At 43.4% G+C, this 21,601-nt stretch overlaps 1 protein-coding gene across 1 annotated transcript in view; it reads left to right on the top strand.

Annotated features, from left to right (window-relative positions):
- The first annotated feature begins 1,023 nt into the window (after positions 1 to 1,023).
- The window catches only part of LOC138487300 (NXPE family member 1-like), a 79,591-nt gene continuing 59,013 nt past the window's right edge, over positions 1,024 to 21,601 (top strand). The window contains exon 1 of the mRNA XM_069613910.1: positions 1,024 to 1,131. Coding sequence (XP_069470011.1) covers positions 1,024 to 1,131 — 108 coding nt within the window. The remainder of the gene's footprint in view (positions 1,132 to 21,601) is intronic.

The following is a 21,601-nucleotide window of genomic DNA, read 5'->3' as shown; positions in this document are numbered from 1 at the left end:
GCCTTCCACTGGCCTAGTTCATGTTTGGATGCTGTATCTTTCTTTATTTGTTTCTTGTTGTGTGTTTTATGTCTTGTTGTTTGTGCTATGTCTGCACTACTATGATGCAGGCCTGTGATTATGCACTGTATAAATAAATATAAATAAAATGTGTTATAGTGCCTGTTTGCCTCCGGGCCCAATCGCTTTACAAGTATTTAAACTAAACTAATAGCCCTCTTGGGCTATTATTATTATTATTATTATTATTATTAATAGAGTATTTATTGAGAGCGGACCTACCTTCGGAAAGCAACAGAGCACTTCACGATCATAGAGGGAAGAATAAGGTTAGTGAGCATATTTATTTATTTATTCTTTATACAGCACAAAATAGCAAGCCCGGAGGAATCAGGGCATTCACAAAGAAACAAGGGAGAGGGAATCTAGCTAAAGGGGACAGAGGATCAGCTATGGATCTACAAGTCACCAGGCAAGGAAACAGTGGGCATCAGATCACCCAGTCTAAGGAAAGGTGGGGAGTGGGCATTTTATGGGCCTAGGTGTTAGAGAGGAACGATTCCTTGAAGGCAGGGTCTTGAGATACTTCTTGAACTGTAGTAGCGAGGGGGCGAGTTGGATGTTGATGGGGAGGAGGTTCCAGAGTCTTGAGGTGTGGACAGAGAAAGTCTGTCTTCTGGTTCTGGATTTAAGTCAAGGGTGAGTCATAGTAACTTCTTTGCCAATCGCCCTCTATTGTGGTTGTTGAAATTACATACACAGTGCTAATGTTAGTGATTCAGTAGTACACATCTAACTTTGTTTTACTGCCAGACTTTAATTATACATTTTCGTTGTCGAGAGGTTTGGTATTTCCCCAAGAGTGTCACAAGAAGATTTTAAAAAGTTAATAAGACAATGTAGAACAATTAGTGCAATAATTACCTTCTGCTTTGTCCCTGCAGCATGAGAAACTGGTGTGGCAGAATGAAGTGAGAGCCAGGCCACTGTTTGCTGGTGAGATCATCAATATATTGCAACAATATGCTTCTGGTAGCCGTAAAGGGGAAGAAGCCAATAGTGGCTCTGGTCATCATCACCTGCATCCTTCTAACGTATTACAGTCTACAAACATATCCCTTCTTTTCAAAGGTATTTATGTGTTCATCTTGTTTCATTTGATCTGAGCGTATATGGATTCAATGCATATCTGCACAATGTATTAGTTATATCTAACCTCTCACAGTCATCTTTACTATTGTTGTAAATGCTCCAAGCAGTGCTGGAAATGGGATAACAATTCTCTCTGATCCATTGATTGTGATGGTGGGTGTGAAGTCTGGTAGAAGGTGTAAAAACACAGGAGTAAAATAAGAGAGATGACTTCAAATGTACAGAAATCACAGAATAAACCAACCTGACAATACAATTGAGCAAGAAGATTATGATTCCTGCTCTATATAGCACATCCTGAATGAAACCTTTCAATTACCAGCATGCAGATTAATGTAAACCTAAACAAACTGCCTCAAATAGCCTCTTGACCACGAATTAATATCAACAAAATCCCCTGGTTATAAATGTATCTCTGAGTCATCTACCACTACGACAGAAGAAACCTATTGTGCGGGTGTGAGCTGAGGCCATCTGTCGTCGTGTGAATTTATCTTTAAGTTATGTGACAATCTGAACTCTGAAGGTCTGTCTCTTGTTTTACCATCTTTGCAGTTGTCAGAACTTTTCATCTCTTCAGAAATCTCGTGTTTCTGAAATCTAAATGCCCACCACTGGGAAGAGACTACAGGCCTAGAGGCAAACTAGAGGGCAGGAGATTTGAGTAAGGTCAGTCATACACCCTGATGCTCTCCAGCCTTGCCAGCCTTAGAGAGGCACCAGACTGTCGTTATATTTCACAATATCCCCACATGTCAGCACTCAAACGATTAGACCCGGGAGCTCCTAAATGCCTCCATCTTGCCCTGGCCTTCCATATGCCCCCATCCAGTCCTGACCTCCAGGTTGATAAAGTCACCCGCATTCTCATCCAAGCTTAGATGTACTTTCAGGCCATACCTGTTTTCCATCTGTTAGTGCAAATTAAATAATTAAATATGGCATGAAGGCATCTATTTAGGGGCAGCCTCACCTGCAGGATGGAAAGTGCTGTTGTCTCTGCGGTGCAGCAGAGCAGGAAGGAACAATGGCCTGCCACGGCAAGCTCTTTAAATCTGCTGGGCTTCTTGAGTATCAAGCGGCCAATCAGGGGAGGCAGAAATAGGGCAGCAAGGGGAAGGAGGAAGAAGGGCACACAGATAGGGGCAGGGACAGAGGAACATTTTATTTAATATGACAGATAATGGTAGCATGAATGCCCCTCTGATGAGCCAAATGTATGTAGACTCAGTAAGTACCGCTATAGTGCTTCAATGGATTAAAAATAATGGTTGTGACCTATATGAGAAAACACATACAATGGTGGAACTAAAACGCTACCTATATGGATTGACAGGGTGGTACTAAAGCACCATATATGCAACAAAGACTTCTTCTGCCTTCACAATGGTTATTATTGCCTCGCTCTGTGCTCCTAAAGTGCCACAGATGAGTCAAAACTACCAAATTAATAACAGATAAAAGCCATGTCTTAAAAGTCTTAACAGACTTGACCATGACTTTTATTTGTTCTTAATTTGCTAGTTATGACTCATCGGTGGCACTTTTGCATCACCAAGGGAAACAATAATAGCCATGAAAATCTCTGCCACTCCTTACCGTATTGTGCAAGGGGCCCCAACATTTGGTGTTACGCCATTCATTCGACTGATTTGAATTTACACAATTGCGTTGAATGGAACTCATATCTGCAGAAAGCACACACCCGTGGGAATAGTTGTAGTGAAGGCTAAGCAGCCTCCTTTGCATAACAATAACACATATTGCTCGCATTTCTCCTGGTGCTGCAGCGAAGCAGCGATTCTTTTCCCCTTACATTTAATTCTAGGAAATGTTTCTGGTTAGAGAAGAGAACATGCACCCCACATACGCTGGCTTTGCAGTATATAACACAGGCTTTTTCTGAAAAGGAATGAGAAACAAAAAGGACCCAGTGGGAGTTAAGTAGCTTGACATGTTGCTTTTATTTATTTTCCCAAACTCGTAATGAGGCCCCTTGTCGTTTACTTACCATAATGGAAATGACCAGAGCCACATTGTTCACCGGCCACACTGGGCAGAAGCCGGAGAATATGGCCAGAATTAGGTAATCCATGGGTCTACCTTGCTCCTGGGCATTGCTGGTGGCTGTGGAGGATGCCCTGGTCAGAATGACCATGGAGGGCGAGAGCAAAGCTGACTCGAGCTGCCCGACAGACACTGACTTGTAGGCATGCCGTGGCCGTTCTGGTCCATGTCCATAGACATCTTGCTGGACGTGGTAACCGAGAAGGATTTCTTCAGACCATTCTCATCTGGTTAGCAGTTTCTCTGTCTATCTGTTTGGCCACCAAACCAGTGTAGTAGAAACTCGGCCTGAGCTACATCATAATATAATTCGAAATCAGGCAGTGCCAAGCCACCCTCATCTATGGGTGCTACAGGTTTATCTCAAGAGATCCTGGCTTGTTCCCCAGCCCATATTAGCTGTAGTACCACGCCCTTACCTCCCGGAAGTACTCCTAGTCAGACTTTGAAAAACACATAAAAGAACCGAGGTAATAACACCATTTTGATCAATGAAATTCTCCCTTAAAAATTAAGGTAACAATCTTTCCACCTGTCTACCTCCTTCCCAGAGCTCTCTGTTAGTTGTGAATATATAAATCTTGCAGGGTTCTAGCAATGTGTAATACCAAATAGCGAGTGTAATCCTCCTGCCATAAGAACCCCCATCCATCTGGATATCGGGCAACACAGCTCGTCAGTGGGAAGAGGACCAATTTGGTTGGATTGATGCGAAGACCAGAGAAATCTCCAAATGCCATCACCTCCCCATGATCAGGTCTAAATTATTTTTGGGGTCAGCAACAAAGAGTACCATGTTGTCTGCATAATGGGGGAGGGGCACCACCCTGTGTGTGAACATCTGCACTCCCTGATCATCTCAGCCATTGGTTCTATTGCTAGTGCAAGCAGCAGCTTTGACAATGGTCCCTGTCGTGTGCCCCTTTCTAGTCCTATTTTGGATGTAAATTGACCCTTCATGTGAACCTTGGCACACGACTGAGTGTACAGTAGTGTGTCCATCGCAATGAACTGCTCCCGCCACCCTTTCCTGCGCAACACGGTCATCAGGAAGGGCCACTCCACTTAGTCAAATGCCTTCGTAGCATCCAGGAGCGCAGCCACTACATGGCGATCCTGTTGTATTGCAGCAATCAGCCCAAACATCCTTCAGAGGCCAAAAGAGGTGGAATGTCCTGGTATAAACCTAGACTGGTCTGCCATCACCAATTTATGCATTAGGGGTGCCAATCTGGAAGCCAATATTTTTGCCAAATTGTTGTTGTCTAAATTAATGAGGTACATTGGCCGATAATAGCGCAGTCATCTGCCTGTTTCCCTGACTTAAGCAGCACCACCATCACAGCCTCCCTTAGAGAATCCAGTAGGTGGCCCTCCCTCAGGCTATGATGATACATTTGCAATAGGTAAGTTGCTAGTTTCTGGGCATACGATTTATAGAACTCGACAGTGTAACCACCCGGCCCAGGGGCTTTCCAAGTTGGGAGCAATGTTATTGCCGAGAGCAATTCCCCCAATGACACTGCGTGACCCAACCAATCCCTTTTCTCTTCCGAGCACAAATATAAGGCCACTTGGTTTAAGTAGTTATTTATTTCTTGTGGGGAGACCGGACAGTCGAGAAGAGTAAAGCTGGTTGTAGATCTACAGAATTCCTGGACTATGAGTCTGCACATTTTTCCTCCCCCTATGTATCTCTTATCGACATTACTCAATTTTTAGAATAATCTGGTTTGGCGATCTGTGCCAATAGACTGCCCGAGCATTGTCCCTCCCCGTACTGCCTTACTGCCCCTTTTCTCTGGATACATTTTACCTCCCCGTGTGCCAGCTCATTAAAGGTATGCAGTTGTTTTTTATCTCGGCAAGATCTGCATGTGTGGGGTCCCCAGTCCCCGACTGTAATGTACGTATGCAAGACTCTGTGTCTGAGAGGTCATTACAAATCTGTTTCAGCACCGCTGCTTCTCTTGAAATGCACTCCCCTCTTGGCACACATTTGAAACACTCCCACAGTGTTGCAGCAGACTCTTCCGACCCTTCGTTGATCCGGAAGAAAGCATCTATGGCTTTTGGCAAAGCATCCCGGAACACCCCATCTGATAACCTTTCAATCTTGAATACCCACAAGGCCCTTCTCCTGCTCCGTCCTGGCAGTACTGTAGTCAACAATACCAGAGTATGATCTAAAATGTATGCGCCAGGATTGAGACCTCCGTGAGTCCTCCCCACCAGTGTGCAGAAAACCAAAAAGAAATCCAGCCTTGATGCTGAATTATGAACTGAGGAGTAAAACGTGTAACCTCTGTACCCTGAATTCCTAATCCACCAGATGTCACTGACTTCCCAGGCCCAGCACATGTCCCGTAGTTTACTTGTGATCTTCGAAATGGGGTGGCGAATTCCCCTTGTACAATCCATGTTGGGATCCATGACTGCGTTGAAATCCCCAGCCCAATAATTTCCCCGGGTGGTAACCCTGCCCATTGTTGCCCAATCCACTCTAATGTCTCAGTAGATTCCACATTCAGGCCATAGTAGTTGACTAGGGTGTACCACTGACCCTGGATGGTACCTTGCACCACTAGACCCCTTCCCTGCTGATCCTTAACCATTTTGCACATTCAAAACCCTACCGAGTTATGCAAGAGAATGCACACTCTCCTGGAGTATGACGAGTAAGAGGAAAAATAGCAGTAGAACCCCCCAACTCCACCCAAACCTTTATTCCCCACCCAATGTCAGATGTGTTTCTTGCAGGAATGCCACTCCCACCTGGTGCCTTTGCATATACATTAATTCTTTCTGACACTTAAGCGGGCAGTTCAGGCCCCTCACAATCCAGGGGATACACCTAAGCAACCCCATCATCCAACCTCCATTTGGTGGTTTATCTCAGGAGAAAGGGTTTTGAGTGTTGTCTGCATACCATAAATCCATGCCACGCCTTGGGAACAGTGCAACCACCAATGCTTTTGTGCTGACATGCCACTTCCTGCTAGTTCAGCACCACACCCACCCCCCTCTGTAACCCCAACTTGTCCATCCCAGTGTCCACCCTTTTTGGCCTCAACTTGGAAACATCCACCCCATCACCCCCACCCGCAACCCCAATTCGCTAGTTTTCTTCTATGCCCCAATTCCAAACATAACTCTACAGCTCTTGCTTGGGGGCACCCCAGGGCCCAATCTCCAGGCAATACTTCAACAAAGATTGTGACCTGAACGCCATGGGTCCGTTCATTCGACTCGCTGTAGATCGGTTCCACTACTGAGTGCAGCACATCGATGTATTATTAGTCATTGCTGTTCCCATGCCATCGTGCTCTGGGCAAAGACTCTAGAAACGTGTTTGCTTCTTTGGGGTGTTGAAGAACAAGGTCCGCCCGTCGTGTTCCATTCTGAGCCTGGTGGGGAAAAGCATGACATACCTCATGTCTCGCACTTCAAGCCTCCTCTTTACATCGATGAATGTCTTCCTTGAGGATTGTACCTTGTCTGAGAAGTCCGGGAATAGTCGAATGTGTGCACCTTTGTACACCAGAGAGCCTTTCTCTCTAGCTATTCACAGGGCCAGGTCCCTGTTTCAGTAATTAAATAAGCGGGCGATCAGTGGGTGCGCTGGTGCTCCCAGGACAGGTTTCCTTCCACTCGGTATCCTGTGAGCTCTTTCCACTATAAACACTGCCGAAAAGGCATCACCACCCAGGACGTCCCTAAGGAGTTCCTCCACCATTGTCTCCATATTCTGCTGATCTGCTCCCTCGGGCACACCCACTATCCATAGGTTATTGCGTCTAGAGCACGACTCCAGGTCATATTGTTTGTCCATCAGCTCTTTTAATGCCCGCTTGATTGTCGCTAGGTCTCTGTTGGCAGTATTAGATCCATCTTCCAGAGCAGATGTTCGACCCTCGACCTCGTCCAATTGTTACGCATGTCTGTCCAAACGCACCTGCATATGGTAGACTTTACACGTCAAGGTGACCATCTTGCTGTCAAGTGACTGGATGCTTGCCTGAACCTACCCCAATATGGACTTGATATCACCCAGAGCTCCGTTGGGATCCAGCAGCAAGGGTTGCTGGGACTCCACCATTGAACGTGTCTCTGTTGTTGCAGTCCTGACTGGGATCTCAAAGTGCAACTTTGCTTACTGCTGTTTCCCAGATTTTTGTGATTTGGACATCTCGGCAGGAAGTTTTGACCACCCCGTCAGGGAGTCCCTGGCGTGTATCAAGCTCACACCCTCTGGGAGAAATGTTTGTAGGGAGTGTGGACCCCCTGATAGTGTCCTTACTTGTATGTCCCGAGTGAACACAGTGAAAGCATCGCCACTGTCGCCTATTGCAGTTATTGTCTTTGCCAAGTTTCTGTGCCTTGACCGGGGTGCACTCCAGGTAGACCCAGGCCTTTTTCATTCAGTGTTTCCAGCAGGTCCCTCCCAAAGCAAGGCACGATGCACTTGATGTAAGACATCCAAAGGAAAGGGCCCCTGCAGTATTTGTATGCCTGCCAGGGTGATTACAACCTGTCAATGTATATTAGTTCAGCCCCCAGTCCTGCAGAGCAGTAGATAGACCTGTAAGCCTCCAGGGTCCCTTCAGTTCGCTCCCACCGCAAACCGCGGCCCTGGGAGTAATTCTCTGGTTCACACCCTCGTCAGCACTAGCATGTGTCCGGATGATATGCGCCAGTGGGGAGGCTTCCCGCTGCCCGCCTCTGCAGTCTTCTCACCTGGTTCCAGGCTTGCCGGCTACTCCCAAGTGGATCGGGTCACCGGAGCCTTCCTCCGCGGCCCCCACATTGACCAAGACAGGCATCCACGTTGTCCCTCTGGGAGTTGTGTAGGAGGGACATCTCCTGGCTGGCTGGTGCTATGCACCTCTCTGGTCCACTGATGCCAGTGGTTTCCACCCTGCAGATGGCTCCTCCTGCTTAAGCCGACATCGGCTCATTTAGGAGCACTCGGCTCAGGCCTCTGTTCTGTTGCCTGCTGTTTTGCCACACCGCAGCAAATCTGCGTCCTCATTCAATCCAGCCACAGGGCATTCCCACACTCGTTTTTTGGACCGGGGTGGTCCAGACAGTGTCACCCGCAGTATTTCTCGCAGTAGAGCGAGGTGGCAGGTCAGGATGAAAGATAACATTCCGGATCTCTATAGGTTTGCCTGGAAGCTCACGGTCTCGCAGCCATTCTGATCAGGTTCTCTAGCACCCCCCTCCTCAATACATTGTTGTTGATGGACACGCCGCTTTCAAAGCCACAACAAACAGATCTTTGTGAGGGAAAACCACAGGACAAACAGCATGGTGAGGGGAATAGTAATGCATGGAGGAGAAAGGACTGTCAACAAGTAAAGCAATGCGGTGAGTCTGGAGAGAAAGCCGAAAGACGGAGAGGCGCATACGGGGTAGCCGAGTGCAAGAAACCTCAGGGGTAAGTGGAACGAGATTCACCACTAGGGCAAGCAGCACGATAATCTGGGAGCGGAAAAGACAAAAATGGTGAAACAGGTCAGTGAGTTTGGGGTACTTGACTCTAGAGGCAAACCGAGCAGACAGGACCACCCTGTAAAATGTGTGTCACCGGAAAGTATTTTGGGCAAGTATGGATTTGACTGTCAATGTGGATGCAGAACAGAGAAAAAATAGACAAGCCAACTCAACAGGAAATATTTGGTGAGTGCAGTGATAAATTGACTTTAATACAGAGATTCGACCTAGGTGGGAGGGACCTAATATATATAGTTTCCCACTAGCTCCCCACATCTGGCCACTAAATGTATTCCCAGACTGCGCTCCTTCAGTTTATGATGGAGCTCCCAGCAGTGTCTCGTGTTTTGGATCATGGTTCCGGTCAGCCTTCTTCGATCTGGGCCTTTGCTATTGGTAGTCTGAAAGGATGACCAAGCATCATTTATTTTCTCTCAGCACGTACTGTGAAGGAGAAACTCTGCACCGATGCAGAACTATTTTGTATGGTCTTTGCACCACTGCAAATGTTTTTTATTTCTTTATTTTATTGTTAATTTATAACGCGCGGGATTGGGATTCGAACCTGTGCTGCAGCGCTTGCCCCTGCGCTATCCTTCCACATTTTCTCTGGGGTCATTTTTGCCCTGGTCCAAATGCGGTGTAAGATTGCAGTTGCACTGTTTCTGCAAAGATCTCCGGATCTCTAAATCACCATGTATCCCCTCCTGATTTTCTGAACCCCAGAGTGGAAGCACCGGCCCTTATGATCCATGCAACTTCAACCCTCGCGGGCACTTATTGCTGCAAGCCAGGTTCTGGAGCCTACCCACTGTAATGTAACCGCAAAATAAACGTCTGAAAATTCAAACGGACTGCATGGAAAAGTTCCCGAATGCATAGATCTGTTACTATCTGTCATTTGAAAGGGTTTGTTGCTATGGCTCACCTCGTCATTAGACATTTATCGATATTTACTGCTGTGTAATACCTACTCCCCATAGGGTCGATGCGCAGTGAGAGTAACCTTTTAAAATTGCAAAAGTGGAGACAGTACATTAAGTTCAATGCCAATATTTAAGAAAATGTACTGATATCAGAAAAGGCTAAAAAGAAATCAGCAATGAAATACTATTTCATATTAACTTGGTAAACATACAATGAAATTCATACTTGCAGCAAAAATTCACATTCATAGCCAAAAGTTCCGTAAACCCACTTCAAATGGTCTATAAATTCGCTCCAAAGTGCCCGATAAGTTGCTTTCAACTGAGTGCATTTATGATTTTCTCAGAAAGTTCTTTAAAAAAAATCTGATGATTCAAGATTCTTGCTCTTTGTCCACCTACAAGTGAGAGACGAAGGGGGAATAATCTTTACTCTGAATATAAATGGTAAAATGTGTGCATTGTCCCCTTCTGCATCTTGAAAACTGCCGTAGGTTATGGTATATAAAGTTCTAATTTATATATTTGGAATGAGTGAAATGCTGTCTAATGAAGCTGTCTAACATTGTCCCAGCTCTGGTCAGATGAAGACCATATATACCAACTCAAATCAGAACACATGTCCCCACTCCTTGTCCAGCAGCGCAGTTGCTCAGGGTACCATGGACTAAACCTCTGCATCAGAGAGATAAGTTATAATACTGAAGTCGATGCTCTATTGCGATTGCTGTTCTTGCAGACAACTTCAAGTTGTCTCTCATATTTAACTCAACGTCAACCTCAGGGAAGAACAGGGTCTAGTTTATGATCAATGATTCTACAGAAAAAGCCATAATGTAAAGAAATCAACCCTCTACCAATAATGCTCTTCAAATCATGAAAATACTCCAGTGGCTTCAAGCAAAATGTGTCCACGAATAAAATCCCCCAATACGAGTATTGATCCACGCCCTACAAATTGTTATTTTTTTAAGGAATTCAAGAGAATGCCTTTCTCAGCTTTCTAAAAGATTTAATCTAACTTTTTGCATTATTGACTAAGAGGCAATTTTCTTTATTAAGTGTATTCTCTGCCACCAGCAAATAATGAAGCCTGATGGGTGTTAGATAAAGCAAATGCTGCTGTCAGCATTGATAAGGAAATCCCCCAGGCAGGTGGAGGCACTACAGCAATGAAGAGTCAGGACACAGCTGAGAGGTAAACCAAGTTATTATTAGAGAAAGACATACAGCAGAATACAGTAATAAAGTAATACAGAATGAAAAGTGACAGGGGGCATCAGTTGTCAGACAGAGAGCTCACTCTGCTGGTGTTAGGTCAGAGCATGTCTTATATAGCCTGGCAAATTTCCATGATGTTTGTAGACATTTGGTAATACTAGGAAGCAGACATTTGTGACAAAACTTTGTTGTTACATTGTGTAGCAAGACCAGTACGCAATTTTGAGGTACACAACTGAATACTCCTTATAGGGTGGTATTTGTACACAGCTTTGGAAAGGTACTGAGAGCTGGTGTCTGTTGGGTCCCTAAGGCAGCATTAGGTCATGGCCTACTGAGTCTGGGTGGGGTGTGCGCATGACAGGAGAGCTGGGTGTAGCAAGATGCCTCAGGCTAAGCCATGGTGAAAGATCTGCGGGCTTTGCAGGGGAGGGTGATTGTTAGGAGGTATAGTATCAGGACCAGGTTCTCAATCGGGACAGTCCCCATTTTAAGAGGAGGGGTTGTGCTTCATGAGAGACACATAAGGGAGTAGACCATATAAAGATTACACAATACTTGTGACAGCACATTCATTCTTGTTTCAGACAGCCCCTGTCAGCTCCCTCCCTGAGGAATCCCCTTGTTTCTTTTTAGCTTATGATGTCTTTATGTAGGGCAGTCAATACATGGAGAGAACAAGGAGAACAGACTTCCCCTCCCTTTTCACACCTTTAGTAAGCTTGCACTATGACACATTGTGCTAGAATTTGATGATTCATCTGCACATTCACCAGAAATCGTTTTAAAACATTGTAATGATGAACTATGTTTCTATAAAACAGTTCACAAAACAAAAACATCAAGGGTACCAAGTGGACGCCCAAACATGTAATGAGTCATAATAAACACAACCAATAAAACCATAAGAATGTGTGGTTAGTGCACTAAAATTTCAAAACGGTATTATTTAATATGTACATAATAAGTTATATTCCGTTCAAACAGAAACCACATGTTCCATTTCTCATGTACTGGTAGGAGCACTTAAATTCTCTATTTTGTCTGGGTTTTTTTTGTCTCTTTCTGAATGTCACTTTGGTGAAGGACCTCACATATTTCTCCATTTCTAGTGCAATAAAAGCACAGTTCACTCTCATTACCCCATGATATACTATGGCCTTTCTCTACAAAATTGGGGCTGTGAACGTAATATATTAGTTTATGATGTCTGCCCATCTAAACCAGGACCTGCAGTACACTTTCACATACTCGCACCCGTATACGTATACTTACATATTTACAAGTGTCTTCAAGCTCACTGATTGCAAATGCGCGAACAGAGTGACAGTGTCAGCACAATTGAGGACTGTAATATACTCTTGCATGTGTTCACCCTTGGAGGAGTGGCCCTAGTCTCTCAACAAATCTGGATGCCATTTTGAACAAGACGGACCATTTTATTACGTTATACAATTTCATTGCGTGCCAATGTTTATCGGTTCTATCAAGTTTCATGGGCCGTAAAACTGACACTTTTTCTTCATATGTATTTAAGAATGGATTCCACTACTCGCCCATAGCATAATTAATAAATACTAGTCCCTAATAGGGCACTTCTGATGTTGTTCCAGTTCCTCCATGGAAGATCAATAGCCACAAGTATATTTAGCTGTCTCAATCAGCGGTGACCTAAGGTTATGAACCAATACATGATAAGAGCCAACCTTTGTATACCATAGTGAAACAAAGCATGAATAGCCCCCATTCAATGGTTGTATTCAGGCCTTTGTTCACAGAATCTAATCTGTAAATCCATTTTTATTCTGCTTTTCTAAGTAACAAATTGAGATCTTCTCTTCTCAGAGGTTTTTTTATTGTTTAAATAATGATCCAGATCATAACTGAGGGTTTGTGCTTCTTTTCCCTATAGTGTGCTACTATGGGCTTCTCAGCAACTTTGTTCTTAAGACAGGAGCAGCATTCGCAAATCCTCTGTCTGATTTCGCACTTTGTCTTCCAATATATAGCAATCCACACTGGCATTTTATGCCATAAATGGCTCATTTTGCTGTACAGTTAGTAAAGGATGGTAATTTCCAATTGAGGCCGTACAAATCAATATGTTTTAGATCTCTTGTTAAAATACATACTGAACATCGACCACATCTAAAATGGTCGATGACTGGTGGTAGTGCCCAAAGTGTGGATTGGGTAGGGATTTGTAGCCTAGGCTCTTCATATGCATGTACTAGAAGATTTTTAAAGTTACTTTGTTGTTTGAATGCAAATCTTGGCTTCTCTGATTGAAAGTCAGGAGATTTAACAATGTTCCAATTGTGGAGTATGGTTCACCTAAGATCGTTGCTGATCGGGTTGAAAGTTATAACACATGTGATTGTATCATAAATTATTCTTTCCTGTTTTGTAAGGCAATTTACTCTGTTGATGTTGTGTGCTCTTTTTCTGGCATTACGAATCACCTGACTAGGATACCCGCTGTGTTTTAATCTCATAGGGAGTGCTCTGCTCTGGCGTTAAAAGTCTGGCATGGTGGAAAAATTCCTGCAAATCCTTAAGAACTGCCTGTAGTTTAAGTTCTCCTTCAGACTTGATGGATGGAAACTCCCATAGGATAGCACATTCTTTTTTATCTGTGGGTTTTCTGAGTAGTGTAGTTTCCAGAGTGCCTTGAGTCGACTTCAAGATTGTCAAATCCAAAAAAGCCTTCAATGTGCGATCATATGGCACAGTGAAATTACTGTACTGATCTTGTGTGTTCAGCCATGTGATCAATTATATCAATAGTGTTTCAGAGCCTTTCCAAACCATGAATACATCATCCATATAACCATGCCAACAACCAATATGATTGGTGAATGGGTTGTGATCACAGTTTATTGAGGTCTGTGCAAGACGGTCCATATGGAGGTTATCAAAGTCCAGTGCAAATGTTGCACCCATACTTGTGCCATGTTTTTGATTATAAAACACACCTTCAAATAGGAAATAATTCTCTGTAAGTGCGATTCTAATACATTCAAGTATGAATTCTGTTGGGACTAAATGTACTGTGGTTTTCCGTTTGTTTAGATAAACTTGTAAAACCTCTATACTCACCATCTGTGAAATACTCGTGTAGCAGGCCTCTACATCTAGGGTCACTAGAAGGTCCTCTGGATCAATGTTTATGCTTGACAAAATGTGCATCCTGGCTGTGGTGTCTTGTGCAAACAATCTCATGGTTTGCACAAAAGGCAGCAAATAAAAGGTCTACCTGGTAGTGTGGTGTCGTTCTTATACACCTTAGGTAGTATATAGAATGCACGTATAATAGAATACGATTTTGTGAGAAAAAAAAATCGGCAGAAAATGGCCATTTTAGAAAATCATGTATGATTTCTATAAACATAGGCATCTGAGTCAAACTAAATCCATAATTCTCTTTCTCTCTTATTAGTTGTCTTTCTGATTGTTACTCCATCCAATGTAAAAATCCCGTTCTCTTTCAAATACTAAATCAAATCTTCATAAGTGTGACTGCATTACTGACCCCCCCAACTACTATTTGCATACAAAGCAGATCCTTAATTTTCATTTAGCGTTTCAGTAAAGTAGCCATGGACATTATATTTTTTGTAAGATCTCTTTATTGTAGTTTGCCAAAGCAAGTCGCTCATCTTTCAATCATTTGCCTTCACCAAGGTTCCCACCTCAAATTGAAAATACAGAGAATCTTCATATTCAAGACATCTATTTTTTGGGAGGTGTGATAGAAAAACATGAAAATGTAATCAATAAATGAGCATGTCTCTGTTGTGCAGGGTTTAGGCTGGGTAGGTTTATCCTCACTAACTTGATGACGGATCATTCTTAAGCCTAAACTAAGGTGTATTTCTTTCCCTTAAATTTGGAAATCACCCATGGAAAGAAACGGTTGATTCTGTATTAGTCCAGTGTCATAATCACAGTAAATGCAGGTTTCTATACCTTTTATTGGGCCAAGTGCACAGAGTGGTGGCATTAGACAGAGGAAAAGGGATCCAGCATGTTTTAATATTGATTTCTGAATGGTAATACGATAGTTAGGAAAACCATGACATATGGTGCTTTTGGTTTAGTGTTTAGTGTTGCTATGCTGTTATTCCCAATGTAGGACTACATAATTAGGTTCTATGAAACAACACAGGGAAGTGAAAAGTACATAAGTATTGACAGGTGGAATACTAGTTTCAATGCCATATAGGAAAACCACCGGTGATCAGCGGCAGGTTTTTGATTACCGAACTGGGTAATGACCTACCTCCAGCATTCCACTATTCCACTGGTATATGGCAATTGCTTAATAGGATGGGGCTGTAACGTGTATGGCATTTTAAGTTTTCATCATTCCAATCCCTATTGTAGTCCTATGGCATGCAGCATGACATGGTGAGCCATCAAGCTTTAGAATTAGGTACACTTAAAATCAAACTCAATTCAGGTGGACGTGGTATGACTTTTGGCAAGGTTGAACGTTTTTAAAAGCATAGGAAGATGCCTCAGTTCTGTGTTGGTGGAGGGTGCATTGCATACTATATGCACACATTATGGTTTTCTGCCTTCACCGATCCACTTCCGTTCCAGAGGTCACATCCTTGCATTGTGCGAACGTATGCACCCCTACTTCAGTGAGACCTTTGCAACTTTAGTATAAACCACCTGACATTATGCCATCACAAGCCACTCATAACCTTTCCCCTCACCAGCATAGATACCAGGCAATATGCTCACTCTCTCAGATCACTCTATTTTTGTCATGCAAAGCCAGTGGCTGCCACAGAAGCTGTCTTGTAGATGAGTTGACCGTATGCTGGCAGACACATTCAGCAGTTTCTGATCAGAAGCTGGGCTTTGATTCGTCTGCAACATGCATATTTATCTATATGTGTTTTTTGTAATTTTTAGTTTGGTCTGTTAGGTTTCATTTGTGACACCTATAAGTCGAAACATTTGCATTCCAGTACAGATAGGGAGGAGTGGCATATAAGGAGAGACAAAAAGCCTGTAGGTGTTGTTTTCTTATTGGCCCAAACATTGACTGCCCACGGCCATACTAATTCATATGGTCATTACCAACCAGTTCTTGCCCTTCCCCACCCAAAACACCTCCTCCTGGGAACTCTTTGAGCTTGCTTTAAACAATCATTACCATCAAACCTTTCAGTCAAAGTGCCTGTCAGTGTTTTTTTCAAAGCAGTCTTCTGACAGTAAATTACTTAATTGGAGCTGTAAACATGCTACTGGTGGAATAAAAATGTCTTAACCCGATCTGCCTTCAGCCACTCGATTTATAAGCACTATGCGTGTCCTTCACTGAAGTCCTGTTAAAACAAGCATTAACAAAGCCAGCAGCTTTGCCTTGTGTATAAGTATTAGACATTTGCCAGGCTCTGCTATTAGATGTCCAGATACTTGAACCATTTTGCACCTGCTGCAATCAATGGCCATTTAATACCACCACAGAATGTGCCTGGCAAGTACCTTTCCCATGCCTACAGAAATGCCCACATTGTTTGCATTGCTAATGCATGTTTTTAACATAGGGTTTGACCTAATTAGATAGAATAAACATCGCTCTTTTCATAAGGGGTGGCCTTTGCTGCCTCTGGTGCTGTTTCTCAATATGACGTGCACATTAGTTGTGACAAACTGTGTTGCTGATATCAATGGTGAGTCTTCTGTTGTGGTGCTTGTATGGTATCTGTTAATCTGTGGGATGATCTTCTGTAAAATGTCCATTGGGGGAGAGCTAATACAACCAACCGAGTTGTTGCTGCAGCTGGTGTTGGCATTTCTCTGGTCCTCTCTTTCCCACTTCCCCCATAGCTGCTGTTTAAGTCCTCGGTGTGCCTGGTCTTTTGATAATGCTTGCCAAGACTGTCCATGGAAGTTGTGTGTATTATAATGTGTACACATTTCATGTCTGGGTTTGTCTGCTGATATCTGGAAATGTTCATTGAAATGATGTAGGTGTTTTGTCTTCATGTGAGGAATATACCACCCGCATAGTGAGTGTGCGCTCGCCAGGGCTTTTTTGAAATGTTTAAATGAAATTGAATAATGGTAGATCAAGCTCTGGAAAATGTGTGGGGCTAATCTGCAAACATGTTCCTATGCTCACTGCCAGAAATACGCATAGACCCGCCTACTCTGGGGGAATCCAGTGTACAGGTGCAGACCCCCTATCATATTTACTTGGGATATGACGGAGGAGTACACAATGCATCTGCAGAAAGGGCAGGACAAAACCCTTCCCCCTGCCATGGCCATCCTGATTAACTAACAAAGGCTCCATGCATCCGCGCTGTCCTTTTGTTGGGCTGGTGGCAGTGATTCACATACCATTCAGTGGGTAATTCAAACAGACCCACATAGGGCCTGGCTCCAGAGGCTAACAAAGGAGACAGGAAACCCCAACAGCCTTTCATATCCAACTGTGTCAACCTGAAGCCAGCTCCCTCCCTCAGTATCGACTGACAGTGAACTGTCAAATCTGGGATTGTGTTTACAGTAGTCCTCCCCACCGGGGAACTCATTTCATAAGGTACGAGAATGTGGTTTGCATGAGCCAGAGAGTCAGGTCTTGCTGCAGCTTCAAGGGAGACATGCCACTTTAATCAGGAACCACAGAGCAAAACTTTGATCCACAACAGACAGGAAGATGGTTACATGTTTTCACCTCTTTACTTTTTCTGTTGCAAAGCACTCTGGTTATTATTTCAAGCCTACAGCAGATTGTTGGTGGGAACCCAGGATTGGTTCATTAAGGTAGGCTTAGCCCACACCAACCCTGTGGTTCATTTGGCTGTAAAAGAGAGCGTAGCCCCTCTTTGGCAGATCATCTGAAGGCTTCACCATAAGCAGAAACGAGAACTCATCATTGGACCCTGGGTGATTCATTGACCATTTACACATCATCCTTCATGTGTATGCAACTTGGCCTGAAGAATAACTTTTTTGGGACCCATATCTTGATGACTCCCTTCAGGCATCCTGCTGCCTTCACATGCTCATCCTTATTCCATGTCATAAGCTGGCACTGTCCACTCGGACTGCAGTAGATCCATCTTCCCACATATTTGTATGAATCTTCAGATATAGGAACTTTGTCTCCTCAGGTGCATGAATATTAGCCTTCACAAAGTCATTGATCTCTTCATCTTTCAGATCTTTGGATTTCCATCCTGGTTCGACATCAATCATAATCTTCATCCTTATGGCTTTCTTTGCTGTCTTCTTGCATTGTGAGATTAGTATCTTGATTACACAAAATCCAAGCAATATCATCACTATCAGGGCTCCAAGGAACTTGAAGATGTCTGCCATCCATTGTGGGATCCATGAGAAAAGTGATCCAAACCAACTATCATCAGCAATGTCTTCTACTTCCTCTATCATCTGGCCAGGGAGCTTGTCAGCATTTCTATGTCTTCTGTCAGTGTTCCATTCTCGTCATCATGAGAAGGTATAAATGTGCAACATGATTCTCCAATTTTTGCACAAACACCTCCATCCATCGCTGTGATCATGTCCAAGACATATCTATTCGGAAGAGTCATCAATCTTATCGCTCTAAGCTCTTCTCTTATTGCATTGAATCCCTTTATTGTAGTGTTAATTGTTTTCAGCAATTCCCACCTGGTTATCTGTAACCACTTGTTGTTTGCTCCAACCTGAACAGCAGGAATGAAGATTTGTGAAAACACAGATAAGGTCTGGCTGAACAGTCTGTGCTCATATGACATGGCATCAAATGCTTCTATTGACTTAGCTGAGAAGTAGTTCTCTCTCTTCATTCTCTTGATTAGCTCCATAGACCTTTTCTTCCTCAGGTGAGCATCTGCTTTTGGGAAACTGTCAATGTGCAAATCACCTTTTGGGATCACTAATGCTGGAACATGGACATTCACCAGTGTGCATATTCCTCAGCAGTCTGCAGGCAACTTGATAAAGGCTCTGGCTGCACAAGCCCTATAATGATTCATGATCACTGCTGTACCATGTACCATTCCTGGATCATCAAAGATTCGACCACAGTTTGTAATTCTCTCCAACTTTTCTTGTGCCATTATTTCTGAAGCGCAGCTTTGAATTTTCCAAGGGTACAATCTGCAGAGGTTCTCCTCTGTCTTCAACCCAAGTCAGTAATTTGGCAAGTCTTGGCCACAATGGCTTACAGCCATTCTGCACAATGTCGATGACTACGTTTTAGCATCCAATGATCACCCAATGATCACCCAAGCTCTGCAATAACCACTCCTTCTTCCCAACCATCAGGTGATAACACAGATCCCCAAATCTGCATTTGACCTCTATTCTTCCATCTTTGAGCGTCTTCTGCTGACTTTCCTGAAACCTCCAATTTCTGGTTTACTTCCCATCTAATTCCAGCTCCTTCTACTCCAGGCTTCTCATATCTGATCACATGATTCTTGGTATGAGCCCTGTTTCTTGTTTTAGTATCTTGAAAGTAATCATCTTCTTCTGGATCTGTCCATTGAGTTGCCCATTTGAGGTAGGCATCTCGACCCATAAACTGGCCTCTGGTTCTGCAAAGTGCTATGTACGAAAGACAATAAGCTGTCTGGACATCTATTTCGATAGCTATGAAGATTTTGGACTTCCCCATACTATATGGCATGAGTGCACGCACAAAGCACTCCTCTGTTGAGGTACTTCTTCCTACTTCTTTCATCTGTGGGTACCAAATGTTATTTCCTGAATGTGCTGTACTATCCAAGTAATCATTTAGCTCAAAGTCATCTTTGGGAGTGTTTCTTTTTGTTCTCATTCTCCTCATATGACCTTCCAGAGTTATGTCATGAAGTATATCAACATAACTCCTTCTTTCTGGATAAATCATAGGCACATCTATCAGTGGACAATGTACATCCGTTGCTGTTCCTTTGGTGGCAGAGAGTGCAGCAGGTTTACTTTTCCCAGCTGCCCATTTAGGCCTAAAAAAGTCATGCATAAACTCCATATACATCTGTCTTTTTGGAGTTATTTTTGGGTTCTTTACCATAGGATCAGATTTATTGGCATTTATTACTTGTTCAGGCACTTTGTTTGGCAACCTTTCATCTTGCCCAATTTGCCAGACTTGCTTCTTGTGTACAACCTTTCTTGTATTAGAATGAGTGCTAATAATGCTTATCTCAGACTTAGATATCGGGTCATCTTTCGCTGGAACAGGAATAATTAAATAGGGCCGTGGGTGTTTTATAGTTGCCAGAATTGCTACTTCCTTTCGCTCAGGAAGATTCACTGGAGTCTAGGCCCCATGTATCTCAAGGTAGTAGGATGTGCGGACTGTGAGTGAGAGAAGTACGATTATAAACAGAACACATCAATATATATGTCAAAGGTACATGGATGTACAACATCTCTTTCGTTTACAATGTGAATATCTTTCTGCATCCGGGATCACAAAGCTGCTACTAGAACTGCCAATTTTTATTGCCTAAGGAAGGAAAAAGTAATTTCTTTAATACATTGGCATTACACACTCCTTCTGGAAGTAGCTGTCTTGCCTTGGCAACTTCGTTCTGGATCCATCAGTCTGTTGGCTGAATAACAGAAATAAACTCTTGATTTTTTATTTTCCTGGAATCATTTCTTAACCATGCGAAAATAGAAATCTCTCCAGCAAGAAGAAAATTGATCTTAATACGTTTAGATCAGTTCCACGATATAGACCGATTCCCAGTCCACTCCTCGAATTTGCTTCAAGCAGGACCACATGATGAACTTTTTTCAGCATGAAACAAAATGTCTGTCTTTGTCAGCAACCTTCTCGATCTGTCCCTCGAAGGAAAGTTTCACACCACCATCCTGTGAGTTCTCTCAGAATATAGGCTGACCTGTATTATGATATCCTCCAAGATCACAGTTAGAGTTTGAGTATTTCTGGGGTCCCTTAGGAACGTGAGTACATCTGTGTCTCTGCCAACAAATTGTGGATACTCCTCAATCAGATGGAAAAACACCACATTAACAAGTCTGTGTGCAGCCTCAGGTGACAGGGCCATTTGTGCTATCCCAACTACACTCAGGTAACTGCAACACTTGTTTGATGATTGCTGCAAGTAGCCTCCTCACTATTGGACCCTTCTTAGGATCCTGCAGCAATGTACGAAGATTAGACATTCTCCCCACGATCTCTGGATAAGAGCGTAGCACATAGGGAAAAACTTCAAATATGATCCTTTAGACGTTGTCATTGGCTAACACCATGGGTGATCCGAACAAAAACTCAGTGTAGAATGAATCAGGCTCCTGCACTCTCTTCCTGTTATCAAAGCCACGATCAGAGTCTGGCATCGCTCTTCTTATCAAGGCTTTATCATGCCTCAGTCCAAATTCAATAATCTCCTCTGTGGCTTAAAACAAATATTTTTCTCTTACTCTGATATATCAGCACAGAGTGTTTTGCATCAGCTTGAAAGAGTATCTGAGCCAAACCACAGTCCAACAAAAATACTTTCTTTATTTATCAGCTTCTGCGTCCTTCTTCCTCGTCATAGACCTCGTCTGCACGTGCTGTGGTTCTTCCCTGATGCTTGTACTTGCTTCTTGGTGGGGTACGGAGGGCAGAGTGGTTGTTCCAGAATAGATCTTTACATCACCAAGAAAAATCCAAGCATGTTTGCCCTGCACTTTGACAGCAGACGGCGTGATGTCCTCAACCACCAATGATCCGTTGTACCTAGGGCTGT

This window comes from Ambystoma mexicanum, chromosome 9, assembly GCF_040938575.1.
Source record: "Ambystoma mexicanum isolate Mex_15411 chromosome 9, UKY_AmexF1_1, whole genome shotgun sequence".
Classification (NCBI taxonomy): Eukaryota; Metazoa; Chordata; class Amphibia; order Caudata; family Ambystomatidae; genus Ambystoma; species Ambystoma mexicanum.
The sequence above is the reverse complement of the archived record's forward strand: the minus strand, read 5'-3'. Positions and strand labels throughout refer to the sequence as shown.